General features: G+C 40.6%; 1 protein-coding gene across 1 annotated transcript in view; it reads right to left on the reverse strand.

Annotated features, from left to right (window-relative positions):
• LOC101857837 (AP-1 complex subunit beta-1) overlaps positions 1-20,978 on the reverse strand; it is a gene marked incomplete in the record, with an annotated part of 23,944 nt that extends 2,966 nt beyond the window's left edge. Inside the window, 18 exon segments of the mRNA XM_013089007.2 lie at positions 111-240; positions 1,073-1,218; positions 2,163-2,258; positions 2,596-2,809; positions 3,474-3,727; positions 4,288-4,489; positions 6,671-6,759; positions 7,671-7,836; positions 8,882-9,022; positions 9,621-9,775; positions 10,152-10,218; positions 11,068-11,136; positions 11,964-12,088; positions 12,607-12,852; positions 13,950-14,085; positions 14,829-14,934; positions 16,673-16,746; positions 20,854-20,978. Of these exon segments, the coding sequence (XP_012944461.1) occupies positions 111-240; positions 1,073-1,218; positions 2,163-2,258; positions 2,596-2,809; positions 3,474-3,727; positions 4,288-4,489; positions 6,671-6,759; positions 7,671-7,836; positions 8,882-9,022; positions 9,621-9,775; positions 10,152-10,218; positions 11,068-11,136; positions 11,964-12,088; positions 12,607-12,852; positions 13,950-14,085; positions 14,829-14,934; positions 16,673-16,709 (2,379 nt within the window).
• Between the last annotated feature and the right edge of the window lie 4,099 nt (positions 20,979-25,077).

Below are 25,077 nucleotides of genomic sequence, written 5' to 3' on the forward strand. Positions count from 1 at the left end.
ATAGAACCTGTATAAAAGCATTCGCAAATTTTACATAAAAACATCCCCACAGTCTAAGTATAAAGAATTCCCACATCTCTATGAAAACTGCAAACAAAGATGGCTCTTACCTGCAGTGTTGAGAGGGGATCCATCTTCTGAATTTGACCTTGAGTATTGAGAGCTAAAGAGGTGCTGGCGCTTTGGTTGGGTGGGAGGGGGGACTGGATAGCTAATGGGGAGGCCGGCTGGATGCCAAAACTGGAAAGACACACACAAGGGACGGGAGGAGAGGAGTGAGTGAGACACAGCTGCGAGAATGAATGACTGACACAGCGTCAAGCTTTAAACAATATTTCATTATAAGGTGTCCCATAGCATGTTCCTTGACATCAAAATTATACCTCTCACCGAGTGCTTACTTAATGGTACTCTTAAGTCCATAACATGATGTACATATCGTCATCAACTGTGCTGTGATAGTAGGAATGTCTGCTTATTTGTTAGCGTTAATCTAACGAGTATATATGCATGCACATTCATGAACATGTATTTTGCGTTTAGATGAACCTACTGTAAAGCATCTAAAGCTGTACCGTATGAAAGTGGCTGCTATATAAATTACCGGCATTATTATCATCATTATTATTACTAATATTCTTATAATTATAATTATTATTATTTGTGACATTACCTCTTTCTTAAGTTTTCTCTGCTCACAGATTCAAAACAGACCACAACTTATACGATTAGTTATAGTCTCTGGCTGTTTATTTCTATAACTTGTACTTTGAATGAACCCAGCATCTACCAATATCCATTCAAGAAAACCTTAGAGTCAAAAAGAGGAGAAAGTACCCCTTCAATAAAACAGATCTTATGTTTAACAAAACCAAAAACAAGCAACCTTCAACCTTAACAAATAGCTTTCACTACGAGCACAGGATTTTAGTACAGTGAGAAATGCATCCATCAGGGCGTTTGCCTTTTTTGCTTCGTTTAAGAATTTTATTTTAATAAGATAGGTGTTATACGTCCTGTTTTTGCCTTTTTAAACCACATAAATATCCACAGTGGCCAAGTATAGACATACCTGTTTTTGTTGAACTGAATGGCGAATCCCATGATGGGCTGCATGGCTTTGTTGGTGACTGTGAGCTCCATGAAGATCTGTTTGTTCCTGCGAGCATATGTGCCCGTCACTTCCATACCCTTGCCCTTAGAGGCTGCTAACCAGACCTAGGGAGAGATTTGAAGTTTTTGCTTTAGGAAGAGTTCCATACCTTTGCCTTTACAGGCCGTTAACCAAATTTAGGGAAAGAGTTTTAGTTTTAGAAAGTTTTGAGGCACTTGCACCAAAACATTTCATAAGTGCTGAAAATTTGAGGACCAAGAGAGTAACACACAAAGAAAACAAGGAAGAAAGATAAAGACCATTGATGTTTGACAGAAAACAAGGAGCAAACCACCAACCACTCACCTAGGGAAAGACACCATCAGATTCTGAGTATTCTCCTTAAATAATAAATTTTGGTGGCTTTCTGTTTTCTCATGTCTTTAGAGTCCAGCTCTCACATCCATACAAAAAGGTGCAAAATTATGAAGTGTGGTGTACTGGCAAACTATGTTATGTCATCTATTACATATCACCAATATCATTTCTCAATCACTCAAAATTAATTTCTCAGTGTTTCCCGATAGAACTGTTATTTGAATAATCACATCGAGGGGCAGCTCACAAGATAGTTCTGTTCTGTTTTGTTTTCTTCCAAAAATTTTTAATACAAAAATAACAAGTGCCCAAGTCATGGTTCTGATTCAGGCGCCCTCTTTGCCATTAATTTTCGCAGAGCTTCAAAAAAATGAGTTTGGCGCTTGTGAAACAATACTGACGACAGAACATGTTATGGTACAGTGCTTGAACAGAACACAATGAATCCCGAAAACAGTAGTAAACTGAAAGAAAATAAAGTCCTCTAATTTCTTCTATTTGAGCAACCTATCTAAACTGAAACCCCTTATTTTCCTCTATAAGAGCACCCCATCTAAACTGAAAACCCATTTAAACCAAAGAAGATCCGGCGGTCCTGCAGATTTCAATTCAAGTGGACCCCACTGTATTTAAAATAAGCGTACAGAGTTAATGCATTCATTCTTTTTTTTCTTTTTTGGGAGCCACTTACCTCTTGTGGGGGTACGTAAGAGGAGGATTGTGCAGCACTGCCGAAGATGTCGCTGAGACCACCCAGTGTGTCCATGCCTGTACCTCCACCACCAAGCTGTCAGGGGAGGGGAAAAAACACACGAGTATTATAATACATTTGTTCATTTATTTCCTCTTTTTCTGTTTGCTTTTCTATTTTTCAAAATGTAGTTTTAATAAGAGCTTCAGGAGAGGGATTCTGACTCCCAGCAGACAGAGACACTTGGATACTTGAGTAAAAAAAAAAAAAATCCCACACAGGAATCAAACTTACATCTCCTGCATGTAATAGAGGTAAATGTAACAGCTTCACCACAAATGCTGGTGAAGAACAGTTGTTGAAATGTTTCAATGTACAAAAGAGAAAGAAAGAAAGAATAACGAAAAGGGGGATAAAAAGAGAAAAAACTCACCAAATTATCGAGTCCCTCTCCCAGAAGGTCGACGGCGGCTGCGGGGGCGGGGCTGGGCTGTACCTGACTCATGATCTGCTGCTGCTGGTAGGCTGTGGGGCCGCCCATGTCCAGCAGGTCGCCGATCAGCGAGTCGGCCCCGGGGATGACGGTGGGTTGTGGCACAGCGGGGGCTGAGGTGTCTGCGACTGGTTCTGCGCCGGGTGTTTCGCCGCTGTGAAACACAAGTTTTGTTTCATCAAGATTTTAATTATGCCCCAGAGGTGCTAATTGGCTACAAATATAAATCCTATGGAAATGCACGTGTGAGGACTCAAAATCTACAGATCAAATTTGTGTAATACATCTTGTATCTATTAAGGTGCAATATGGCAAAAAAATCTAGACCCCTCTTCGATTGAGCACATATAAAATTAACGATTAATTATACGTTCATCAGATTAAAAGAAAATGATAATCTCTGGGTTAGCAAAAGAGTCGACGATATATAAGTGGTATCATGGTGAAATCAGGCGTTAATCCCCCCCCCCCCAAAAAAAAAGAAAATCAAAGAAAGAGACATTTTGACACCCATTTTACTGGTATACTGCCAAAGGAAAAAAAAGTATATATGTGCAGTTCCAAAGGGCACTCAAGCTGTGGAAGTAAAAACAACTCTTTAAGCTATTTTCTTGCTAATTTTACCCCTGACACCCAGTAACCTCACTTCCTTCAATTGCCAGTATCTTGACTTCTATTTAAAACAGGGGTATTTTCTTATCAAAAGCACGACAAGTGAACAAGCTTCAAGATGACAGCAATAACTCTCTATGCCCAAAACTGATGAGCCCCCTGATTCCACCGAGTTTTGACACACTGACAAAATGTCTTCTACTCACGACTGGTTGCGGGGCAGTGACTTCCTCAAGACTCCCCTGCCCTCCACGAAGGCGTTGGGAGGCTTGTGGTAGACGGAGGCCAGGCTGGCAATGTGGCAGATGAGCTCGTCCAGCAGCGTGGGCTCGATGAGGTCCGTCTCCTCTGAGATGAGGGGCTTCTCTGCCAGGACCACCTCCTTAGCCGCCCCAGGGTCAGTGGACAGCAGACGCCAGTAGATGTAGCCGCGGTCGCGGAGGTCTGGATTGTCACTGTCCTGAAGAAGGAAGGGCAAGGAAAAAATAAGGGCTTTCAGTTTCAGGATAATCTTTGTTCATCTTGTAGAGAGAAATTTGTGTCGGCCTTTCATAATGGCAGTGGCATTTATGTGCACTCAAGGATATAGACTCAGTAAATTCACCAAAAGTGGTTTCCCCCGCCAAAGTAGATCTTTAAACTTTCACGCTAAAATGTGTACGCTATGGCACACCAGTGAGAAAAGACAATCAAGGAATATCTGGGAAATAAATGTCTCAGGTTCAGTCTACAGCTTGTCAGTTTCTTCTCTCTCCACCTTTGTCTACACTACACTGACCACGCAAGCAACCACAATCTCCCTTACCACCATCACAGCAACTTGTTAAGACAACTGCAACACACACACACACCCACAACTGACCTGTGTGACCAAAGAAAGCACTTGCTGCACCAGCTACTGTGTGTTTGTGAAGGTCTCCAGGAACAATTTGACCACTCACAATTAACACCCCCCCCCCTTTCCCCCACACACACACACAAACACATACACTTCCCCACAAACACACACACAAAACCAACCTGCGTGGCCAGAGAGAGCACTTGTTGCACCAGCTCCTGTGTGTCTGTGGGTCGCTTCAGGAACAGTTTGACAATGGCGGTCAGCAGCTGCAACTGGACCTGGGTGTTCTCGTCCTGGAAGCCCTCCAGGAAGCTCTCCAGCAGCTCGTCCGCGTTGTCGATACGCTCGGCGTACTCCCCGATGATCCAGATCATGGACGCTCTGCCGACATATTATGAGTTGGCTTTTGTTTGACATGTCACAACTCAGCACAATGACATAATGACCGTCATACAGTGTTAGGAAGCACAGAGCGCAAGCTGCACATATCCACAGGTGAAAATGAAGCTTTTAACCCATTGATACCGGCAAACGCATAGGTACACACGCTACCTTTCATGACGGCAAACGCATTTGATACGCATGGCTTTGTTTTGTTCTGTCACGGGACGAGCACGGGACCGATAGACTTGGTATGTTCCATAATGGGTACCTCATCCATTTATAAATACTATCAATCAAAGTCAAGCTTAGAAATATGAATTATTATTGTGTTAAAAGCTTTTTGTAGACTACCCTATAAAATCAGAGGTCGTTAGCTCCTCTGAACAGCGAATTTTGCCGATTTTCGGGCCTTGGTTACGTGCGTTTCAATGCCGCCTACCCTATCATGTTTGGTACCGTCCGAAAGGTCATTCTTCCGCCCGTCATAAGAGTTCAAAATAGTCGTCGTAATATGACTCATCACTTTCCTATTCCCGCGGAAAGTAGCGTGGGGTATGAGAGTAATGCGTGCTCTCATTGGCTCGTTCTAAAACAATGACCGAGAGTGTCTATAATTAGCACCGGAAACCGCCGAAGGCTGATGTAATTACTAAAAATAATACCGAAAAGAAACCTGCGCATGCGCACAGCTTTACTTTTTGTCACATCCGTAAACAAGAATTCTCTTTCGCTTTCTCCCGGCTCGTCAAGTGCGTTACACGCTGATAGACTGTTTCACTGCGCTTGCGAGAATCTTTGCACAAAATGCAACGGAATCTTTTCAAGACGATATTTGAAAGGGAAACGATGTTGAGAATGGAGAGTTTAGCGACGGGATTGATGTGGAGGTGGACGGATCTGTTGAAGGCGCCCGTTGCGATTTGGAGGGATGCGTGCGGTTGTTCCGCTTTTATCAACCATGCAAGAAGACGGCGGCTAATACTAGATTTGGGGATTGTTTGACGACGCTGAGAACAAGTACGTCTTTTTTCAAGACCAGTGTTCTGAGGTGTGTATCCCCAGTATCCACCCTAGAATTACAGTTCTTTTCTCCAACTCTCTCATTGTTTCACTGTCTGCCCTCTCTCTGCCAGAAGACCATTGATTATAGGCCTACACTTGTATTCTTTTCTAAGAGTAAGTTGTAAATTCTGATTATATTTAGATCATAGATCTATACTTTTTTGTAAATGATTTGAGAAAATTACTAGATCTAGATCTAGTTGTTCAAAACTTTTCAATGTCTTGAATGTCTATTACGGCTTGGCGTTTTTATCATTACCTAGTGGTATTAGGCTATCAGTAGGGGGTTTCCTCATTCAAAACAGCCTCGATGTATCAGTTACAGCAAAAAAGAAAAAAAAAACTATCAGCGTCTGTGATGCCACTGCACACTGATGATTCTTATTTGATTCTTACAAATGGAAAATGTTATTTTATCCTGGGTTCTAGGATTTCGTCAAGGACTTCGCCTCGGGCCTGATTGCAGACAGCACGGACAACAAACAGCCTTGAAGCTTTGAAAGCTCCACATTTTGTATGAGAACAATGTGGTTGTTAGCAGATAAAAAAATGTTGTATTTGAGGGTTTTCAGTAGTACAATTTTTGGCTATTTTTGAGAAAAAACAACCTTGATTCAAATTACTCAAATTTTTCTAATATTCATTCAAATTGCACAAAAACCACATGAACACATTCACAATTCAATTCCTTTTATAAAAATATTTACTTTATGGGGGTTCAATCTTTAAATAACAGAGCTACAAGAGTTTTACTGAGGCTACCCCAGTTTGCTGGTCCATTTGCTGGAGCACAGGTAAAATGCCCAGTTCCTAGGGAGCAGCCCTCTGGCAAGGGCCTTAGTCAACAATGGGTTAAAAACACAAAATGTGGCAAACTCTTCTCTGCCACAATTGGCTTAATTCGTAAAAAATATTCTCCTCGGCAGATACATTGGATCAGCGTTAGACACTTAGGGCACTTTGTATTGTATGCTTTCCAGGAAGTTGAAATAGTGTCAAGCCAGTGTCGAATCTGAAGTGGTAATGAATTTGCCTTATAAAAATGCTATTCATTATTTAATATTATTTCTTCGTTCTTGTGCACACATAATACTAGAGAAGAAAACTGTCACTGACCTGGCCTCGGGTTCATCAAGGGTGTCCAGATTCTCACACAGAGTGGCGATGATGCTTTCATACTGGTTGGGGTACTTGCGGAAAATGTCCTGAAGAGAAAAAACCCCAAAAGAAATGAAGATACTAGGTGCTAATAATAGAGAGTAACACACAAAGAAAAAGTTGTCACTGTAGTTCTTAGTTTTAGTAAGAGTTTTACAGCACTTGCAACACAATCAGGTCATACAAATGCCAAAGCTTACAGGTGTTACAGGAGAGTAAAAAACACAAAATAAAAGAGAAGAGACAAAGATGACAGATGTCTGATAAGAAAGAAGGAAGAAACCACACCAGAGCACCCGCCAACCACCAACTCACAGTAAAGCTTGCCAACCTTTTTTTTATAGTCAACATCCACTAATGTCCCATTCAAGAAGCTAGAATTTCGGTACCGCCCACCAACACGTATTTCAAAATGGGGCATGAAAAATCACCTGTCACTACCTGGGTGATCCCCCATCCCTCACCCCATCAAATGGCCAACAAGTGGGCAATACCGCTGAGGCTAGCAAGCACTGTCTTACAAACATAAAGAAGCACAATACAAGCTTGTCGACTTTTGCTAACCCAATCAGAGACATCCGACGTTACAACATTAGATTACATATGACAACAAACACAATTACATCAAGTTGTTTTGGTTTATTAAGAGTTTTACTGCACTTGCAACATAATAAGGTCATATAAGTGCTGAAGATAAAGAGGCGTTGCAAGAGATTAACAAACACAAAAAAGGAGGAGGACAGACAAGGGCGATAGATGTTTGATAGGAAAGAAGGAGCAAACAAACCCCACCAAAGCACTTGCCAACTACCAGCACATCAAGTTGGGACAGGTTTTGGTGAAGTTTCATGTGATAAGGCTCTCAAACTCCTGACAGCCACATCCAGGACAGTCCCGAGAAAATCATGAAAGGACATAATTTGACAAGCTAGACAACAACAGGTCCCCCGCCACTCACCTTGATGACCACAATGGCTTCCTGCACCACGTAGTTGACCTTGGTCTGGATGAGGTCGAGCAGCGTGCTGACGCAGCGCTCGGCGGCCTCCTCCACCTTGATGGCGCAGCGACCGATGGCGCGCACTGACTTGCGCACAAAGTCCACGTCTACCTCAGTGGCGTACCTGGGGAGGGGAAAAGCAAGAGAATGCTACCACTAGACTGACATACGACACAATAAGAGTAATCCATTTGCTAGCTGTTAAAATGTATTCAACCCACGAAGCAAAATTTACAGGAGAGTAAAAAAAAAAATGTTTCATTCTTTTTTACAATTATACTTACATTATATTTATTTTTTATTGCTTTTTTTAACATTTAGAAGGTAAGAATTTACGTCTTGAGCACATGCAACTGGTTCAACGGGAAGTTGGTTTTTTTTATTATCAGGTTTTTTATCCACACTGATCTGTGTCTTTAGGAAGGATAAGTCATTGAAGAAATCTATATTTGTCATGGAACTCAGTAGGTCTGCGATAAGTCAAAGGATTATAGACTGAGACTTCTGTGCTTCAAACAGTGAAAAGCTTGAGCCTGTGTGCGGTTCTATAAAAGTAAAGTGGTTCCCGCTTCTGATCCGGACATTGGGGATTGCCTTGTTAGTGAGACAACTTCCTGGGCCTTTGGCATATTGTGGTAGGGTGGCCAGTTCCTTTCCACGCCGCCTTTACTTCCCCAACTTGAAGACAGGTACCCATTACTGTTGGGTGGGAAGGAGGGGACGAAAAAAATCTGTCCGAACCGAGGCTCGAACCCGAACTTTCTGCTTCGGAGATGAGCGCACTAACCGCTCCGCCACCGCACCCTCTATAACATGTTCTGTAACGTTCTATAATAATATTAATATAAACATTGCGTTTATATAGCACACATCCATGCTTTACAGCATGCTCTAAGAACTTTACCACTACCATTTCCCCAACAGACCCAGGAACATTCAGAAACATTCTCTGCTCCCCAGTGCAAGCAGACGATTAAGAGCTCAAACATAAACAAACTGACAAGATCTTTCCCTGTCAATAGCCAGGTGCCCATTCCAACCTGAGTGAAGAGAAGAAAATTCCTAAAAAGTGCCTTTTCCGAAAACGCAATGATCGGATCCAAACCCATAACTGTACAATTCAGAGTCCAAGAGCTTAACCACTAGACCACTGACACCACAGTACTCACTCTTTGAGCTCGGCCAGGACCTGAGCGATGTTCCCCTGGTTGGTCAGTCGGATCATGATGTCCAGTTTCTCCAGCTTCACGTAGATCGGGTCATTGTACTTTACAAAGAACACTTTCATCTCTGTCTTCAGGATGTCAGATCTGTGGAGATTTTAGTTTTCATAAGAGTTTAACATCACTTGCACACAAACAGGTATATAAAAGTGCCAAAGTTTAGAAGAGTTTTACAGCATTTACAATACAATTAGGTCACATAAGTGCAGAGGGTAAGAGGCATTACCAGAGAGTAAATACCAAAAAAAGGAGCGATAAGGACAATGACATTTGACACAAAAGAAGGAGCAAATCACACTAGAGCATCCGCCAACCACCTAAAATCTGTCAAGAGACTGAGTCACACGTTACAGCCAGTCAGCGTAACATAGACCCCACCCCCATATTGAGCTTACAATAGTTTACTCCCAAAACAAGCAAGCAAAAACACATATAAACACTCAGAAATTCACAGAAATACATATACGCACATTGTGTTGATGGGGACGTTAAAAAAACCCAACCGAGTTACATTTTAGTTTCAGTAAGCATTTTACAGCATTTACAACACAATAAGATCATTTAAGTGCCCAAGATTGGAGGCGTTACAAAATAGTAACAACCATAGAGTAGTTTTCAAAACTTTTTTTAACATGCACACGCAGAAATATACAGACACAAACAAACGTGTGGCCTATTCTCGTACCTCTTTTGCACAATGAGGTTGATGTTGCGCAGCGCCACATACTGAATCTCAGGCTCGGCGGACAGAAGGGTGACCAGTGGTGGTGACAGTTTCTTGACCAGAGTGGCCACGTAGTCCCCTTGGACGTTCAACATCTCCATATACTTCATCACAACCTAGATTGAAAAAAAAACACAGTCACAGACACCATGAAATAATTCTTTCACTGCCAAAGACTCCTGCGTATGTTGTCAAAAAAATTACGGATGGCATTTTTAAAGGAATTAAAAGCACTACATATTACAACATCATTTTTAAATAGTTGTACTAAGAGGTTTCACCCACAAGCTGTCTCACTACATAAATAAGTTCGAAATTAGTTGTCTTAGACAGATGGATGCCTTCGACAGTGTCATTATAATACATAAATTAAACTTAAAGTAGAAAGTGGGAGCCGGTTGTTCGTACAGGTGAATTCACTGTAAAAAGTCAATGGTTAAAAAAAACATCCTTTATATTCTTAAAAGAGTACTATCGTTGTTGGGAACTCACCTTGACAGCTGACAGGACAACAGCAGCGTTGGCGTGAGCCAGGCGGGGCGTCACTCTCTCACAAATGCTGAAACAATGAGGAAAAAAAATGTTTCAAAGACATGCTGTTGTCACTCCTCATTCTAGCTAAACCAACAATAAGACTTATTTCTTGAAAGTCAGTGCAACAGTTTCCTCGCTCCTTCTATCTCAAACAACATAAGCATAAGGCCAGCACAACAGTTTGCATATCACTAGCTCTTTCTAGCTCATACATCTTGAGCTCATTCCTTGAAAGCCAGCACAAGTTTGGTGGCTCTTTCTGGCTCATACAACATAAGTGTATTCCTTGAGAGCCGGCACAACAGTTTGCATCACAATAATACAAATCAGTTTACTTTTTGGGGGTTTTGTTAACAACTGCTAGTGCCAAATCTGAAATAAACATCAGCGAGCATGCATCACCAATCATTTTTCTTTCTTTTTATTTTTTTTAATGTGGGTGTTTTTATCCCATTATACCCCCATCAACAAAATCTAGATCACTGAGGAGGCAGGCTTGCGACCTTACCGGTCAGAGCTAACCTGGACTGAGAGGGATACAACATCAGAACAGAAAAACCGAGATACTTAATAAAATTTCTCCCAACTCAGGAAATCAAACTCAGGTCTCCTGCCTGTAACAGCCAAGCATCTAACTGCACCGCCACAGACAACAGTAATAATTTCTCTACTCCGACGAGAACTAATAGATGTGAATACCAACAGAAAAATTTAGCACTTAAATAGTTCTACAGCCTCTAAAAAAAAAAAGACATCCTGTGAAACAATTTTGAAGTTTGGAACCTCAAGCAACATCGCAATGATTGATCAGACACATTATTTTCCCTTGTGTCAGAAAACAATCCCCATAAGCACATAACACATAAACTCTTACCTCTGAGCTTCTTTCTCATCCTTCGGGTTGTAGTTGGAGATGGAGTCCAGAATGAACACTTGGCCCCATCTGTCCAGGAACAAAATAAAACATTGTTATGCAAAAGCCTGAATCCAGAACCAAATAAATAAAGCATGGTCATTTGGCAAGTGTTAATCACTGTGTAAACGTATGCTACGCTTAAAAGAATAACAAAACACATATATTTTAGATTTATATTTATCGGTGTGACATCAAAATCAATCTTAGAAACTTGACCTAGAAAACAGAACTGGACCAGTAGTATCAAAGGGATAAAAATGAAATACTTTCGAAAATTTTCGCTAGAGTGGATTCTACCAGAGGCAGAACTCAGAACCTTCAGATTATGATGATATTCTAACTTTACACGACACAGACTTCAACTTGATTCTTAAATAGAGAACAAAACGTTAAAAAACAATGAAATGAGCAGCACAGAAACAAACTGGTACAAGCAACACTGAAATATATATCATCCACTAACTGTTCAGATGTAGTAAGCCCATAAATTTGACATATTTCCTATGGCAGTTTCTTAACCAATGGTATCAGTTTCATCTGCTCAAGAAGAACTTTGAAAAAATGGAAAATTCTATGTTGAAAATAGCAAGAAAAGATACATAATTCAGGTACTATTGTAATAAGAATGAAATGGTATTTTTCTCTCTCCTGAAAAAAAAATGTCGCTTTCTGGGCTTAGCACTTTGCTGTCATGCAGCCAGCTGTACAAAATACCCCATCCAAACTTCTTGGGCCTAGCGCAGAACTGCGCCAGGAGATCGGAACGATAATTTTCACCAGCGCATTATTGCGCCAAGTGACTGCAAAGTGTTAATACATTTGAACAGTTCGTCGATGATTAGTGTGTGACGTACTCTGTGCACTCGTTCAGGGCAGTCAGCAGCTTGTTGATGGTTCCAGAGTTCATCTCCAGGTAGGGCTGGGCCGTGGAGGAAGCCTCCAGGATCTCAGAGATGGCTGCCACAGCATTGGCCACCACCTGTGTCAAAAGAACACAAAGGTCAGGGGGGGAAAAAACAAACAAAACCAAAAAAAAAGTAAAGAGGTGCATATCGACACAATAATGGTCATTTGGTGCAGGAGGAAAAAAGTAAGACATTCAGACAGAAACAACAGAGGTAGGTCAAGACGGTGGGCATTAGTAAAGTAACCCTTTCCAAACCCTACACACTCATTCTTGGATCGATAACAACATAACAACAACACTCATTCTTCCACATTCAATAAATTCATGCTACTCAAAGTAGACCTGCAACAACAGTTCTCTCCAAATTACTTATCAAATAGGCTTCCTTCTCGTTATTATTCACGAAACCCTTCTTGAGGGTTCACAATTTTTCTTTAGCATCGGTAAAGGCATGCGGAGCAATCCTTGAAAATAGAGAATGCATATTTTCCTATTTGAAAAAGGATATCTGTGCTAAGACCCTCAAAAATGTATTAAAAACACATTTTGTATAAACTGGCTGGCAGCTATACTATCGTATCAAAGCTCACCATGGGGTTGGAATCTGACAGCAAATCTTTGAGAGCTTCGAGGAAGCCTTGGTCTTCCACAAGCTGAGCATTGATGTCGTGCAGTTTGGCCACGCACACAGCCGCCGTCTTGCGCACGTAAGGGTCCTCATCCTTCAGGCACTTCCGCAGGGGCTCGCACAGATACTCGGTGATCTTGTCCACGCGGATGCAGCCCATCGTACGCACAGCCAGAGCACGGATCAGAGGGTTCGGATCTTCACAGTCCTGAATGCACAACAAATGATAGAACGTGAACAAACATGAACAACAAAAACTCTTTTTTTTTTCACCATAATTCTTTCTTGCTCAAGAGGATTTGAACTTTGTACTGTCCGTGAGTTCTGAGGGAGGATTTATAAAGTCATTACTTACCTTGAATTAAAACAAAAGAAAATTATAAGTCACATTTGTTTCTTTAGTACTAAAAAAAAGCAATGTCCATTCTCAAGACAATTCCTGAGAACATACATCTTGAGTCTGCAAAAAGACGTCACATTCATGTCCCAAGGACAACAAAACTCTTAATACTTTTATACATTCAAATTTTAACCACTGACTCAAAATGAATCTTACCATGCTATTTTGTTCCTTTTCTTAAATTTCTATCTTTAATAAATGTTTCTCCTTTAAGCAATTTTTTTATCTTTACTGTAAGTTAGCATTCCTACTTTTTACAAAAGTTTATTCTAGCTTAAATGATTAACACTATCAGCTACCAAAAACAACAAATTTTATGTCCTTTCTGTGAGTAGTTTTGCAATGTTTATCAGCCAAAAACCAAATCTCACTGACAAAGTCAATATAAATTAAAGTTGCACAACCAGATCCATTTCCACTCCCTCAACTCAGAGCCTAAAGAGTAAAATGCTACTCCTTGGCTCCTTCTTACTGTTGTCTTTCAGCCACACCCCTGATCTTCTGGAAGGAAAAATCTACACCTAGCCTTCTTGGACAAGGGCGAAAATTCTAGGAGGTCCCATGTGCAAGTTGCGCACATTAAATATCCCTTGGTGGTCTAAAATCGATAAGAGTAAGCTTCGGCAGCCACCGGAGCAAAATTTAAAATTTCCTATCAACTGAAAATGTTTAATGTGTCCCCCGCGCTCATATGACCTAAAGCAGTTGCTAGCACCGTAAAACACCTACCCCCTCGAAACAAAAGAGCCTGAAAGACTTTTCCAGTGTGAAAAACAATATTTTTCTTTGTCTACTCTTTCCTAATGTATCTGCAATAAATTGGTGGCTGAACCTGTCACTTTTGTATGCACCCCTATTAAAAAATACATTCAAGAAGACATGTTATGACTAAACTTTCTACTCACCCTCACAAATGTGTTGACAGAAATGATGGCCACATCTGGCTGTGTCTTCGCATAGTTCATCAAGTACAAGTACACCAGTTTCTTCAGCTCCAGGTTGTCCGTCTGCATGCAGTTGACCACATCCGCAAACAGTGCACTGGACACAAATATTAAGTTTTAATTCAATTTGAGCATTACCACTTTTTCGACTGTTTAGATAAGCAACATTCCAAAAGAAGGGCATGGAAGAAAATAAAGGAACATATAGTAGCAATGCCAATGAAAAATTGATTTTTCGCTTCAGCCCATTTTTATTGGGGACCTAAGAAAGAGTTTTTAATTTTAAGAATTATGCTTTTTGAAAGAAAAGTATCGGTTCATAAGTAAAAAAATTATGGGGTTGTTAAGGTCGGCAAAATATGAATGACCCACATATAGGAAAATACTCATAAACAGTGGACCACATAACAGTAGACGCCGTTAGAAAATCGACGACATCTCAGTAATTAATTGAAGTGTTAGAGAAGAAACTTGGCTACCCGATGTGTTTTTGGGTGGAGAAATCATTTCTGCAGTCAGATTTACTAACCATTTCGTAGTCATTTTGTTATAATTAGAAAATGTAAACTTTAGATGTCTTCGAAAGCTGGCAAAACATAAACAAAAATAATTTTCATATATGCAAATCTGTACAAAACATATATTTCTTAGCAATATTCTATAAAACTAAATTCCTTAAAGCTAGTATAAATGATGTACTGAAGCATGAGGTATATCAGTAGTCAGCGAGCAATGCATGAACATCAATGTATAAAAATGACTCATAAAAGAAAGACACACAACCTCAAACACCAACTTCCATTATTGCTTTGTATTTTCCTCCAATTTTCCAAGCCTTACCTGACATCCTTGCCTACAGTCATACTGGCAATAACTTTCTTCACAGCTTCCTTCTTCTTCTCCTTCTTGTCACTGTTCAGCTCTGCCTTCAGTTCAAATATTTCACCTGTGGGGGTTCACATCACAGCACACATATTATGCATTTACATTTTAAATGATAAAAAGATTTAAATATTCAACCACACTTCATCAACTTACTCTAAAGACCAAATATGTGATTTTTAAAAACCCATGCAGTCACTAAATTCCCTATTCCTCAACAACAACAACAACAAACAAAAAAAAAAACAAAACAAAACAAAAAAACAAAAAAACCACACACAAAAAACCAGACTTACAGATCATTTTTTGGCCTATCTTAGCATATAAAAATAATTTATGCTTTTTGGGGGGAAAAGAAAAGAAATTAAATGAAATTTCATAGTTAACACCCTATTTCAACATAGCAGACAACTATCTATAAAAGTCAGGACAGCTTGATTAGCACTTTTAACTCTAACATTGAAAATGTCTTTTTGACGACTTGTGCCAAAATCCTACATACAGCAGTGAGACAAGACTCAAAAGTCAGCTGACACAGAGTAAAATACATTTATCTGCCCATCAATTGTTTCTGAAGCAAGACTCATTTTGAAACCTGCTCAGATGAGCAAGTATGGGAAATTACTTAAATTTTCCTCACATCAACTCCTTATCTCCGGCAAGCCACTTCTAGAGCCTCGCGATCAGAACTTCCGTGCCAGAGAGCTGCTGGCCGCAACTCAGGCACATTCCTTTACAACTTCGGTATCAAATTATTTGTCGGTAATAGCCAAAATCAGATCTCTTTTACCGAGAGTCCATTCATTAGATGAATGGACTTTCACAATAGTAAATAGGTACATAAAATGTTTTGATTTAATGACCAATCTAGTGACATATGTCACTTTCAGATTTCGTACCAAAAGAGGGCCCCAACATAGGTTTACCCCCCTCGGAGATAAAAGAGTTAACACAACAAAACCCGCGTCTGCAATGTAGTGGTTAGGCGCTCCACTGTAACACGCACCCAACCCAAGTTCCATTCCCGAGTGAGGAGAAAATTTTCATCCAGTATCTCTGTCTTTCTGGAAGGACGTATCACTCTCAGCTTGGATTGACCCTGACAGACTACAGGCAGGGTCAGAGCCTGCCTCCTAACTGATCTAAACTGTTTCAATGGGGCATAAAAATATCTACATTTTAAAAAAACATTTTTTAAGCTAAAAAAAAAATAATTAAAAAATTATACGCACAGAGCTGTCATATGAGGAAGATACCTTCAGCTACATTTTGTCAAAAGACAGCTATCAGCAATACCAAAGATGTGTAACTACAAAAATAAATTATTTTTTAAAAAGTCTATTCAAGAGAAAAAAAACAAATCACACTAACCAGATAAATCTTTAACTCTATAAGCCCTGAGTTGTTTCCACCGTTTCCCGGAGGTTTTTTTTTCTACAGTCACCTAAACCTAGAGCACTATGCCTCATTATAACCCCAAAAGCTTGCCTCCAACTTCTACCTAGCGCTTTTTTTAAATGCTTAACCATTACTAAAAAAAAACTTGGTTCGTGAATAGTTCCGAAAAACAAGTAAAATCTAGCACTGTATAAAACGAAACAGTTGTCACTAGTACAGGACGCTAGCGTCCGATGGGGAACAGGGTTATTACCGCCGGAGGCTCCTTAGCATCCGATGGGGTTCAAAGAGTTAAAAGTATGCATTATTTATGAAATCTCTTAAACTTAAAGCTTACATTTTCTTTTGCGGAAAAGACAAAATATAAAATTTCCTTTAATAGTAAAGAAAATACATTCACTAACCTTTTTTGGTGGTTGTGAAGTACTTAGAGTCCGTCATGACTGTCGTTGCTTGCTGTACACAGCTTCAGTCAAATCTGGGTAGAAAAATTAGAAAATGTAAAAATACTAATTTACCTAATAAAGAACAGAGTCTAAGAAGGGGGTTAAACAATGACAATCCCTCACATAAATAAACTGACCGAGGCTTTCACATTGTACTTTGTATAGTTTAATCTTTTGAGTAAGGACTAGAGAACTGAAGAGCAGAAACAGAAAATATACGGCCAAGTCTATACGCACAATATGGTGTTTCTGTCCAAATATTGCTATACACGCACTATTTCTGACAAATATTGCTAAATAAGCACTATATATAGTGTTTCTATTAAAATATTGCTTTACGCACTATATACATGTATATAGTGTTTCTGTCCAAATATTGCTATACGCACTTTATGTGTTTCTGTCCAAATATTACTATAGGCACTCTCTGTGTTTCTGTCCAAATATTGCTATACGCATTGTACAGTGTTTCTGTCCAAATACTTCTGTACGCACTATAATTTTTAATGCTACTGACCTCTACCCCCAATATAATCTACATGATGCATTCCTAATTTAACAGCAACATATTCTCTTGTTGGTATTTCATTAGTATCGGAATTTTACCAAATAATATGTATTCAAGTCAAAAATGTGTGTGTGTGTGTGTGTGTGTGTGTGTGTGTGTGTGTGTGTGTGTGTGTGTGTGTGTGTGTGCATGTGTGTGTGTGTGTGTGAACAAGTCTTTGCGTTTCCTTTGAACATTCATTGCAAAAACTACACTTTAAACATGAACATAAAAGGCAATTTTTTTGTCATCCACAAGAACAGTGTTCACCTATTTATTTGTGAAATGTCATTTCTTTTAGATGATTTTGGAAAACGAAGTGTATACAGACCCGGTGACCGGGAACAAAGTCACGAAGTATACAGACCCGGTATGGGAACTCTTTCGTGATTTCAGAAAGTTTCAGCGCCCAAACCCGGTAGTGTGTGTGTGTGCGTGTGCGTGTGAGAGAGAGAGAGAGAGAGAGAGAGAGAGAGAGAGAGAGAGAGAGAGAGAGAGAGAGAGGGAGAGGGAGAGGGAGAGGGAGAGGGAGAGGGAGAGGGAGAGGGAGAGAGAGAGAGAGAGAGAGAGAGAGAGAGAGAGAGAGAGAGAGAGAGAGGATGACTGCTCGAGAGAAATTATGACATTGTTCTTTTCTTCAAATTGTGATTCCTCCAACTCCAAAACGGAGGAAAAAGACATCCGCAATCTTCATTTATATCTAGATCTAGGCTAACCTCGAAACTAGATCAATGATTTATTTCTGTCTGTCTAGATCTAGATCTAGCCTAGGCCATAGATATAGAAGAACCTAGGTCTACCCTGAGCCAAGAGGGCGCTGAAACTTTCCTAAATCACAACCGAGTTCCCCTAACGGGTCTGTATACTTTGTGACTTTGTTCCCGGTTACCGGGTCTGTATACACTCCCTTTGGAAAAAGTGGTCGCACATCTTCAGCCACCCTGTGGGCTACACATGTGGGAGTGATGTGCACATCTTGCACTTCCAGCTGTTTTGAAATGAGGTGTAATGAGTCCAATGCAAGACTGGTGAAACCATTTCCCACATGTGTCACATGTAATCATTCTTTCCTGGTCATTGTCAGAGAAACGACACACGCAGTACACAGTACACATTAACAAGACTGAGAATCTCTTGTTTGCAGAGCTTTACTTTCACGTCAGTAGACGGAAACGGAGAAAATTTATAGTTCTTGAGACATGATGCCAAATGAGGTCTCATCCTAGCCTGGTCATAGGCTTTACTTTTCAGATCCTCACCGATCAGTAGGTCTGCCGTAAAAGTGATGGCAAAGACGCCACAATCTTGCCCCCTAGTTATGTTGGATTTTAGCTTTAGTAAGAGTTTTACGGCACTTGCAACATTATAAGGTCACATAAGTGCCGAAAATAAAAAAGAAAGAGGGGAGACAAAGACGATAGACGTTAGATAGAAGGAAAGAAGAAGCAAACCACACCAGAGCACCCGCCAACCACCCACGTTGGACTGTTTCTCTGACCACTTTTATTGAAACACTCTCTGGGTTCATCATGGTAGCAACCTGCATGCTCAGTGATAATACTACGGCCATTCCATGAGCCATGGAATCATACAGATGCAGCTTAACCCTTAAAACCCTATACCGCTGGTAACCGCTGACGCCATATTTTCCTATACCGCTGGTCAACTTTATCGTTTAAATCCCAGTGCTAGAAACTCCAGATGACTCTGTTGCAAGCAGAAAGTACCAATAGTGTCATGAGAGCAGTTCTACACCGAAAGTTAGGAACCAGACCCCAATAATCAAATAATGATCTCCCAGTCGGATTTATCAATATATATATGACAGATGAAGTCAATTGCAATGTTCCGCATAACATCGATGATGATTTTGACGATAGTGGAAGTGGCAGGGGATCACCACTAGAGCTACCAGAGGCTAGATCTAAGACTGGGTCTAAAGATGATTTGACTGAAGTTGAGTCAGGGATCATACACAAGACTAAGCTCATAGAGTTGGTCCTAAAAACCAGTGTTATAACCTTTTCCCCTTTTGTCCAAACAGTGCATTCATGATATAAATAACATTTTCAAACTTCAGTAAAATCTAAAGTTCAACAATTAAAGACACAGTAAATAAAACAATGAACCAACCTAATTTTTTCTAGTGATCTCAATTTTAATTCAGGATTCTAGGGAGGTATGAAAAAAAGAATTCAGGGTTTTAAGGGTTAACATCGCCTCCAGAAGCAATGGTGACCCAATGATCTTCTTCTTCTTCTTCTTGTGTATAAATTTGGACTAGATCTAGATCTACTATTGTGCGTGTATAGCAATATTTGGACAGAAACACTTTAGTGCGTGTGTAGCCTATAGACACTCTCGAAATATATATACAGGTAAGATCTTTTATAAAACTGCAACCCAAAACCCAGACATCATATTTTGCTAAAACTAAAGCTAAATTACAGTAGTCTAATCGTATTATTCCCATCATATCATAAAAATTCACTAAGATTAAGTTTAAGAACAAAAAAATGAACTTTCATTAAACAATCAACATGAAGAGAAACTCGGTGTAGCTTACTTCTGACCTGGGAAACGGACAATAGAGCAGCTACTACATTACTTAGGTCTAATATCTAGTACAAGTAGTAAAGTGAGCAAGTGGTCGAATTAGTAGTTAGAGAGGCCGGTGATCTCATACACTTACGTTAAATTCTTCAATTGATTTTATTCCCTTTTCCCGTAACGAGCGACCACTTTAAAACAAGATCTAGATCTAGCTAATCTAGATAAATACTCAATGGCTTCCAAAATCATGATGGAAGACGGAAAACCACTGTTATACCATCTGTTCATGACAAAATTACGGTAGTTTGCGCATTTTTACGCCCAGTTCAAAGTTTTGAAGGTCTGAGTCGGGGATTAGTAGACTTTGGGAATTTAACATAGATCACCGAGAGGCCCTCTCAAAGTTCACCCCAAGCCCAATAATAATTCCAACAAATGACTGTTGACCCAAAATAGACTGGCTGGGCAATGGGCTGCTTGCCAATTTCTGACTTCAAAATAGATCAATTCCTTCTAACAGAAACCTTCCCAACAACTTGTTCAGAGCAATAGGCCTACTTTCAATGGACCTAAATTGAACGTCTGTGCCCAGCACAATATAGTATTGGTGTTCTGTGGTGCCCAGTGCTAGATCTAGACTAGACACGCCCCCTCCTGTGCCGGGCCCTGCCCATGCCATACTAAATTAAGACAGAGTTGGTTGATGTAGAATCTATTCCCACCCGGGTCCAGCAGGGTTAATAAAAACTGTACCTGCAACCAAAGATATCTAATTTCATCTTCTGGGTGTATAGTTAATTTTACCTGACTACATCCAGCAAAATAGATTAGTAGGCAGTAGTAAAGAACAAGAAGTGAATTGTACACACACAGCCTAGCCCAAAAAGCGCCGTGTTTTGATTCGAGACGAGTCGAGAATCTACACTAGAATCTAGATCTCTAGACAGTCACAGATCTGTTGCGTTTAACATGCTGCTGGCATACAACTTTAATCGCTTGTCAAGTGCATATTGCGAAATCATATAATAAATTTACTTACAAAATTGGTTAAGAGCTTTAAAATTAGTAATTGTCCAAAAAAATATCAGAAAATCAACTTTTGGCTCTGCCACACCTCCCTTTTCACTTCTTACCGGTGACAAATTATATGGAGGAGGAAACGGAAGTGTGCTGGTGCTGTGATGTGATGTTGGAAGGAAGGGCGAGTGGTTCTGCCAGATAGGCTTATGTAAACTAAAGAAAGAAAAAAAAGCAATACATACTCATTGCTGTTTTTCGGGGGCCCGGGGAAGGATGTTTACTGATGTTCATTTCTAGTTCTTGTGTGTTTACTCCTCTCTTTGTAAATTGTAGATTTTTGTACATAACTCTGCAAGGCCCTATACCACAATATTATTATAGGAAAGTCCACTGCCTTCATCGAAGACGTACTGCAAAAATCATCGCAAAGCATAATTATGATTTGAAAGGCTTTACCTGGCAATTGATAACCCAATAATTACATGGAGGGGGGGGGGGGTAATATTAGGCCTATGTTTACTAACAATCTTTTCTTATGTGTGTACTTCTCTTTGTAAACTGTAGATTTTTTTACGTAACTCTGCTAGGTCCTATACCGTATAAGAAAGTCCACTGCCTTCATCGAGGATGTAGAACCTACCGCAAAAAAATCATTGCACATTTGGCAGGCTTTACCTGACAATTGATAATCCGATGTAGATCTAGGCTAATTACCTACGAGTATGAAATTATTGGGGTAGAACGTGTTCATTGAGTTAATTGAAAGGACATGTGGTTGCAGAATGCACATATCAAAATACCCCGCTTGAAATAAAAAGAAAATGAATATATATATTTTTTTATTTCTTATATGAAAGATCAATTTGAGAAGGATTAGGACTCAAGTAGGCCGGTGGACGTCGTAATTGGTCTACTAAAAAAAATGTAGCTGAAACTGAAGGTGTATAATGAACTATATCATGGGACATGCTGTTTATTCAAACTCAAATGGCCCCGTACTCTGGGACTCTTCTCTCTGGTCTCATGGGTTTACATTACTGGAGGACTCACTTCACTTTCTCAATTTTGATGCAACGTGATTTCACCGTTTTGTGTCACGTTCATGTTATTATTGGTGTTTGGCCTGCGGACTTAATAGCCATTCTACAATAAGCCGAAGCTCCCAGTCTGGGCGGCTAGGGGTGTCTTTGAAACCACTCTCGACACATCGACAAAGAAAATTATAAATTTTGCTGATTAAAGCTGGCAAAATCAAAGGCAAACGAGGCAGTCGTAGACCCACTGCAACTATAATAATTATTCTTGGAAGGGATCCGATTCGAAGGTCTGCAGTTAATGGATGACCCGGGGGGTGGGGGTGTCAAGATGTGGTTTGAAAGCATCCGAACAAAGGAATGAATTAAATTACAGCGAACCATAATCGCCGACGGCAGATCTGGTCCTACTCGATGATGATGATGATGATGATGATGATGTTGATGACCGCATGTAATCTTAAGACTCTCCTTGTTAGACCCATTTCCCTGCTGCGATTACTATTATACAGCGCCCATTTAGTTTTTCTCTCATGTGCTCCCGAGGAAGCCCATACGAGGCGAAACGTTGAACTGTGTCTAGGCCTATTAAACAAATTATAAACATTTCATATTGTTATAGTTATTTTGTCTGAAAATCAAACAAGACTTTCCCCCCTACTCTGTTTTCGAGATGATGATGATGATGATGATGATGATGATGATGATGATGATGATGATGATGATTTTTTCCTTAATGGGCCTGGCGGACTTCACGAAGAAATCTTCGAGCGAGAGCGAGGCTCCTTTTCCGCTCCATTGTCAATATACTTAGAGGCACCTCCACTCGTCCAAATAACTCCATTCGAATGTTCCTGGACATTCAAACATATGTATGGCATCCTCCTTTCCTCCCTTTCATGGCCGCATCTTCGGCAACGTGGGCTGAGCTCTTCATTTACAAAGTTCTTATACCATTTCAAGCTCCAATGATGGTCCGACCACAGTCTCGCTAGCTCAACCTGGTCCCAGCGACAAGTGATACTTTGTTCCTGCTTATTGGAGTACCCAGAATACACATCTTCCAGGTGCTGGTACTTATCTCTGCATGGTGGGTCTCTGATTTCCCTCTTGATCATTGGAAAGACTCCTCTGTATGTTGTTGGTCGTCTGTCTCCTTCAATGTCTCTGGCTTCATTAGCAGCTTGGTCTGCTGCTTCATTTCCTTCGATTCCCACATGGCTTGGAATCCACTGGATTTTTATCGTGGCTGTGACTTCACTGAACTTGCGGGGCAAGTCATTTATGTCTGAGCAGTTGCTTAGCAGTCCCTTGCAGGGGGACTGATGCAGAGGGACTGCATGACTGTTAGTCAAGATCAGCAAATTTGTTCTACTGTGGCAATTGTCAGCAATCCATTGTGCAGCAGACATCATTGCCTGGTATTCCTCGTCAAAAGATGGTGTAAGGAATGCACCTTTAGTTTTAATGATTTCTGTTCGTGGTGGTTCATCGTTCATTATCACCACTGCTGCTGCTGCTCCACCTTCGCAGTATCCTGCGACAGCCGATCCATTGGTGAAAATTGTCATTTTGGCACCAACCTTTTTTATCACGTCCTCTTCAGCTTCACGTGCCTTTACATGATCATCACCTTTGCTCTTCACTCCTCTCAGTTCTGTCCGGATTTCGATTTCGCCAGGGGCCTCCATTGGACAAGCTCTCACCAGATTGATCGTTCATCGATTCTCTGCTTCAGTGGGGAGGTGATCTGCTGGATCAGCGCCCATCCGAAACCAACTTTATCTACTGTTTTTAGGCTTGACTGCTTGATCAAGGGCTTTCTTTCTAGGATGTTTGTCTGGAGTCTCTTACCCATCTCTACAGACTGGAGGCGTGTTCTTTTTGTATAGGTGGTGTAGTGCTCTGTTCTGGCCTCTTAGCGCGGCGCTTCTGTTGGTGTTGTTTTCAGCTGGCCTGATACAAGGCGGAGGGCTTTGTTTTATATTCTGTCCTGGGCCTTTGCACTAGTCTCACTCAGCCAAGGCTGCCACGCTGGGGCAGCTTAATCCATCTTGCTTTTCACAAACATCTGATATACCTTCTTGAACGACTCCTTACTCCAGCCCCATTTTGAGTTGCTGACAGCACCGATGACCTTCATTTTTGAGGATGCACTTTTGGACACTTCCTCAATGTGATTGTTTAAGATTAGCTGTCTATCCAGATGGACGCCCAGCAGACGTGAAGTGGGGTTGAATGGTATCTTTTTCCCTTAGATCTGAATTATTGGTTGCCACGTTGCCTCCTTCGCCCATGTTGAGAAGAAGCACTCCTCACTCTTGGTTGCATTCAAGGTAAGTTTCCGTTCTTTGCTCCATTTCCCAACCATGTCCACAATCAACTGTGTCTCTTCATTTGCATTTTCTCTCTTTGCGTGACTGGTCAATATTGTGCAGTCATCAGCGAACATTGAGTATGTCAGCTTGGCGGAGGTTAGTTGTTGTGAGTCAAGGTTTGGGAGGGATTCTGCAAGATTGTTTATGAAGAATATAAACAGCAGCGGTGATAGTACAGCTCTCTGTGGAAGCCCTTGCTTGAAATTCTGACTCTTGCTTGTTTCTCCATTTAAGCGAACACGGGCTTGTCTGTTTCTCAGGAAACCATGGATCCATTTGTTCGCACGCAACGAAACTCCCTTGTCAGCCATTGACAGTAGTAAATAGTTTTTCACGCCAAACCGTATAATATGCCTTGAAGTAGTCCAGCAGGACTAGGACTGATAGATGGATGTTGGCTTTTGTTGAAAACCATCCTCAATTCCTTGACAGATTCTGATGATCTGGTCGGTGCAGCTATGACCTTGGCGAAAGCCTGCCTGGGTATCTACAATCCATTCATTCTTCTCCGACAGGTAGTAAATTCTTTCAGAGTGCATCCTTTCTATAACTTTCACGACACAAGATGTCAAACTAATAGGTCGAAAGGATGTCATATCACTTGGTGACTTGCCAGCTTTCAATAGAGGAATTATAAGTGCCTTACGCCAGCCTTGTGGGCACGCTGCTTGGTTAAGCGACAGATTACATAATAATGCTGAGCAATTCTTTCAATGCGAGTAGGCCAAGCTCTTTTAGGAAAGGTGGTGGTATATCATCAGATATGATGATGATGATGGATGATGATGATGATGATGATGATGATGATGATGATGATGATGATGATGATGA

The sequence above is a fragment of the Aplysia californica genome, unplaced genomic scaffold, assembly GCF_000002075.1.
Source record: "Aplysia californica isolate F4 #8 unplaced genomic scaffold, AplCal3.0 scaffold00856, whole genome shotgun sequence".
Classification (NCBI taxonomy): Eukaryota; Metazoa; Mollusca; class Gastropoda; order Aplysiida; family Aplysiidae; genus Aplysia; species Aplysia californica.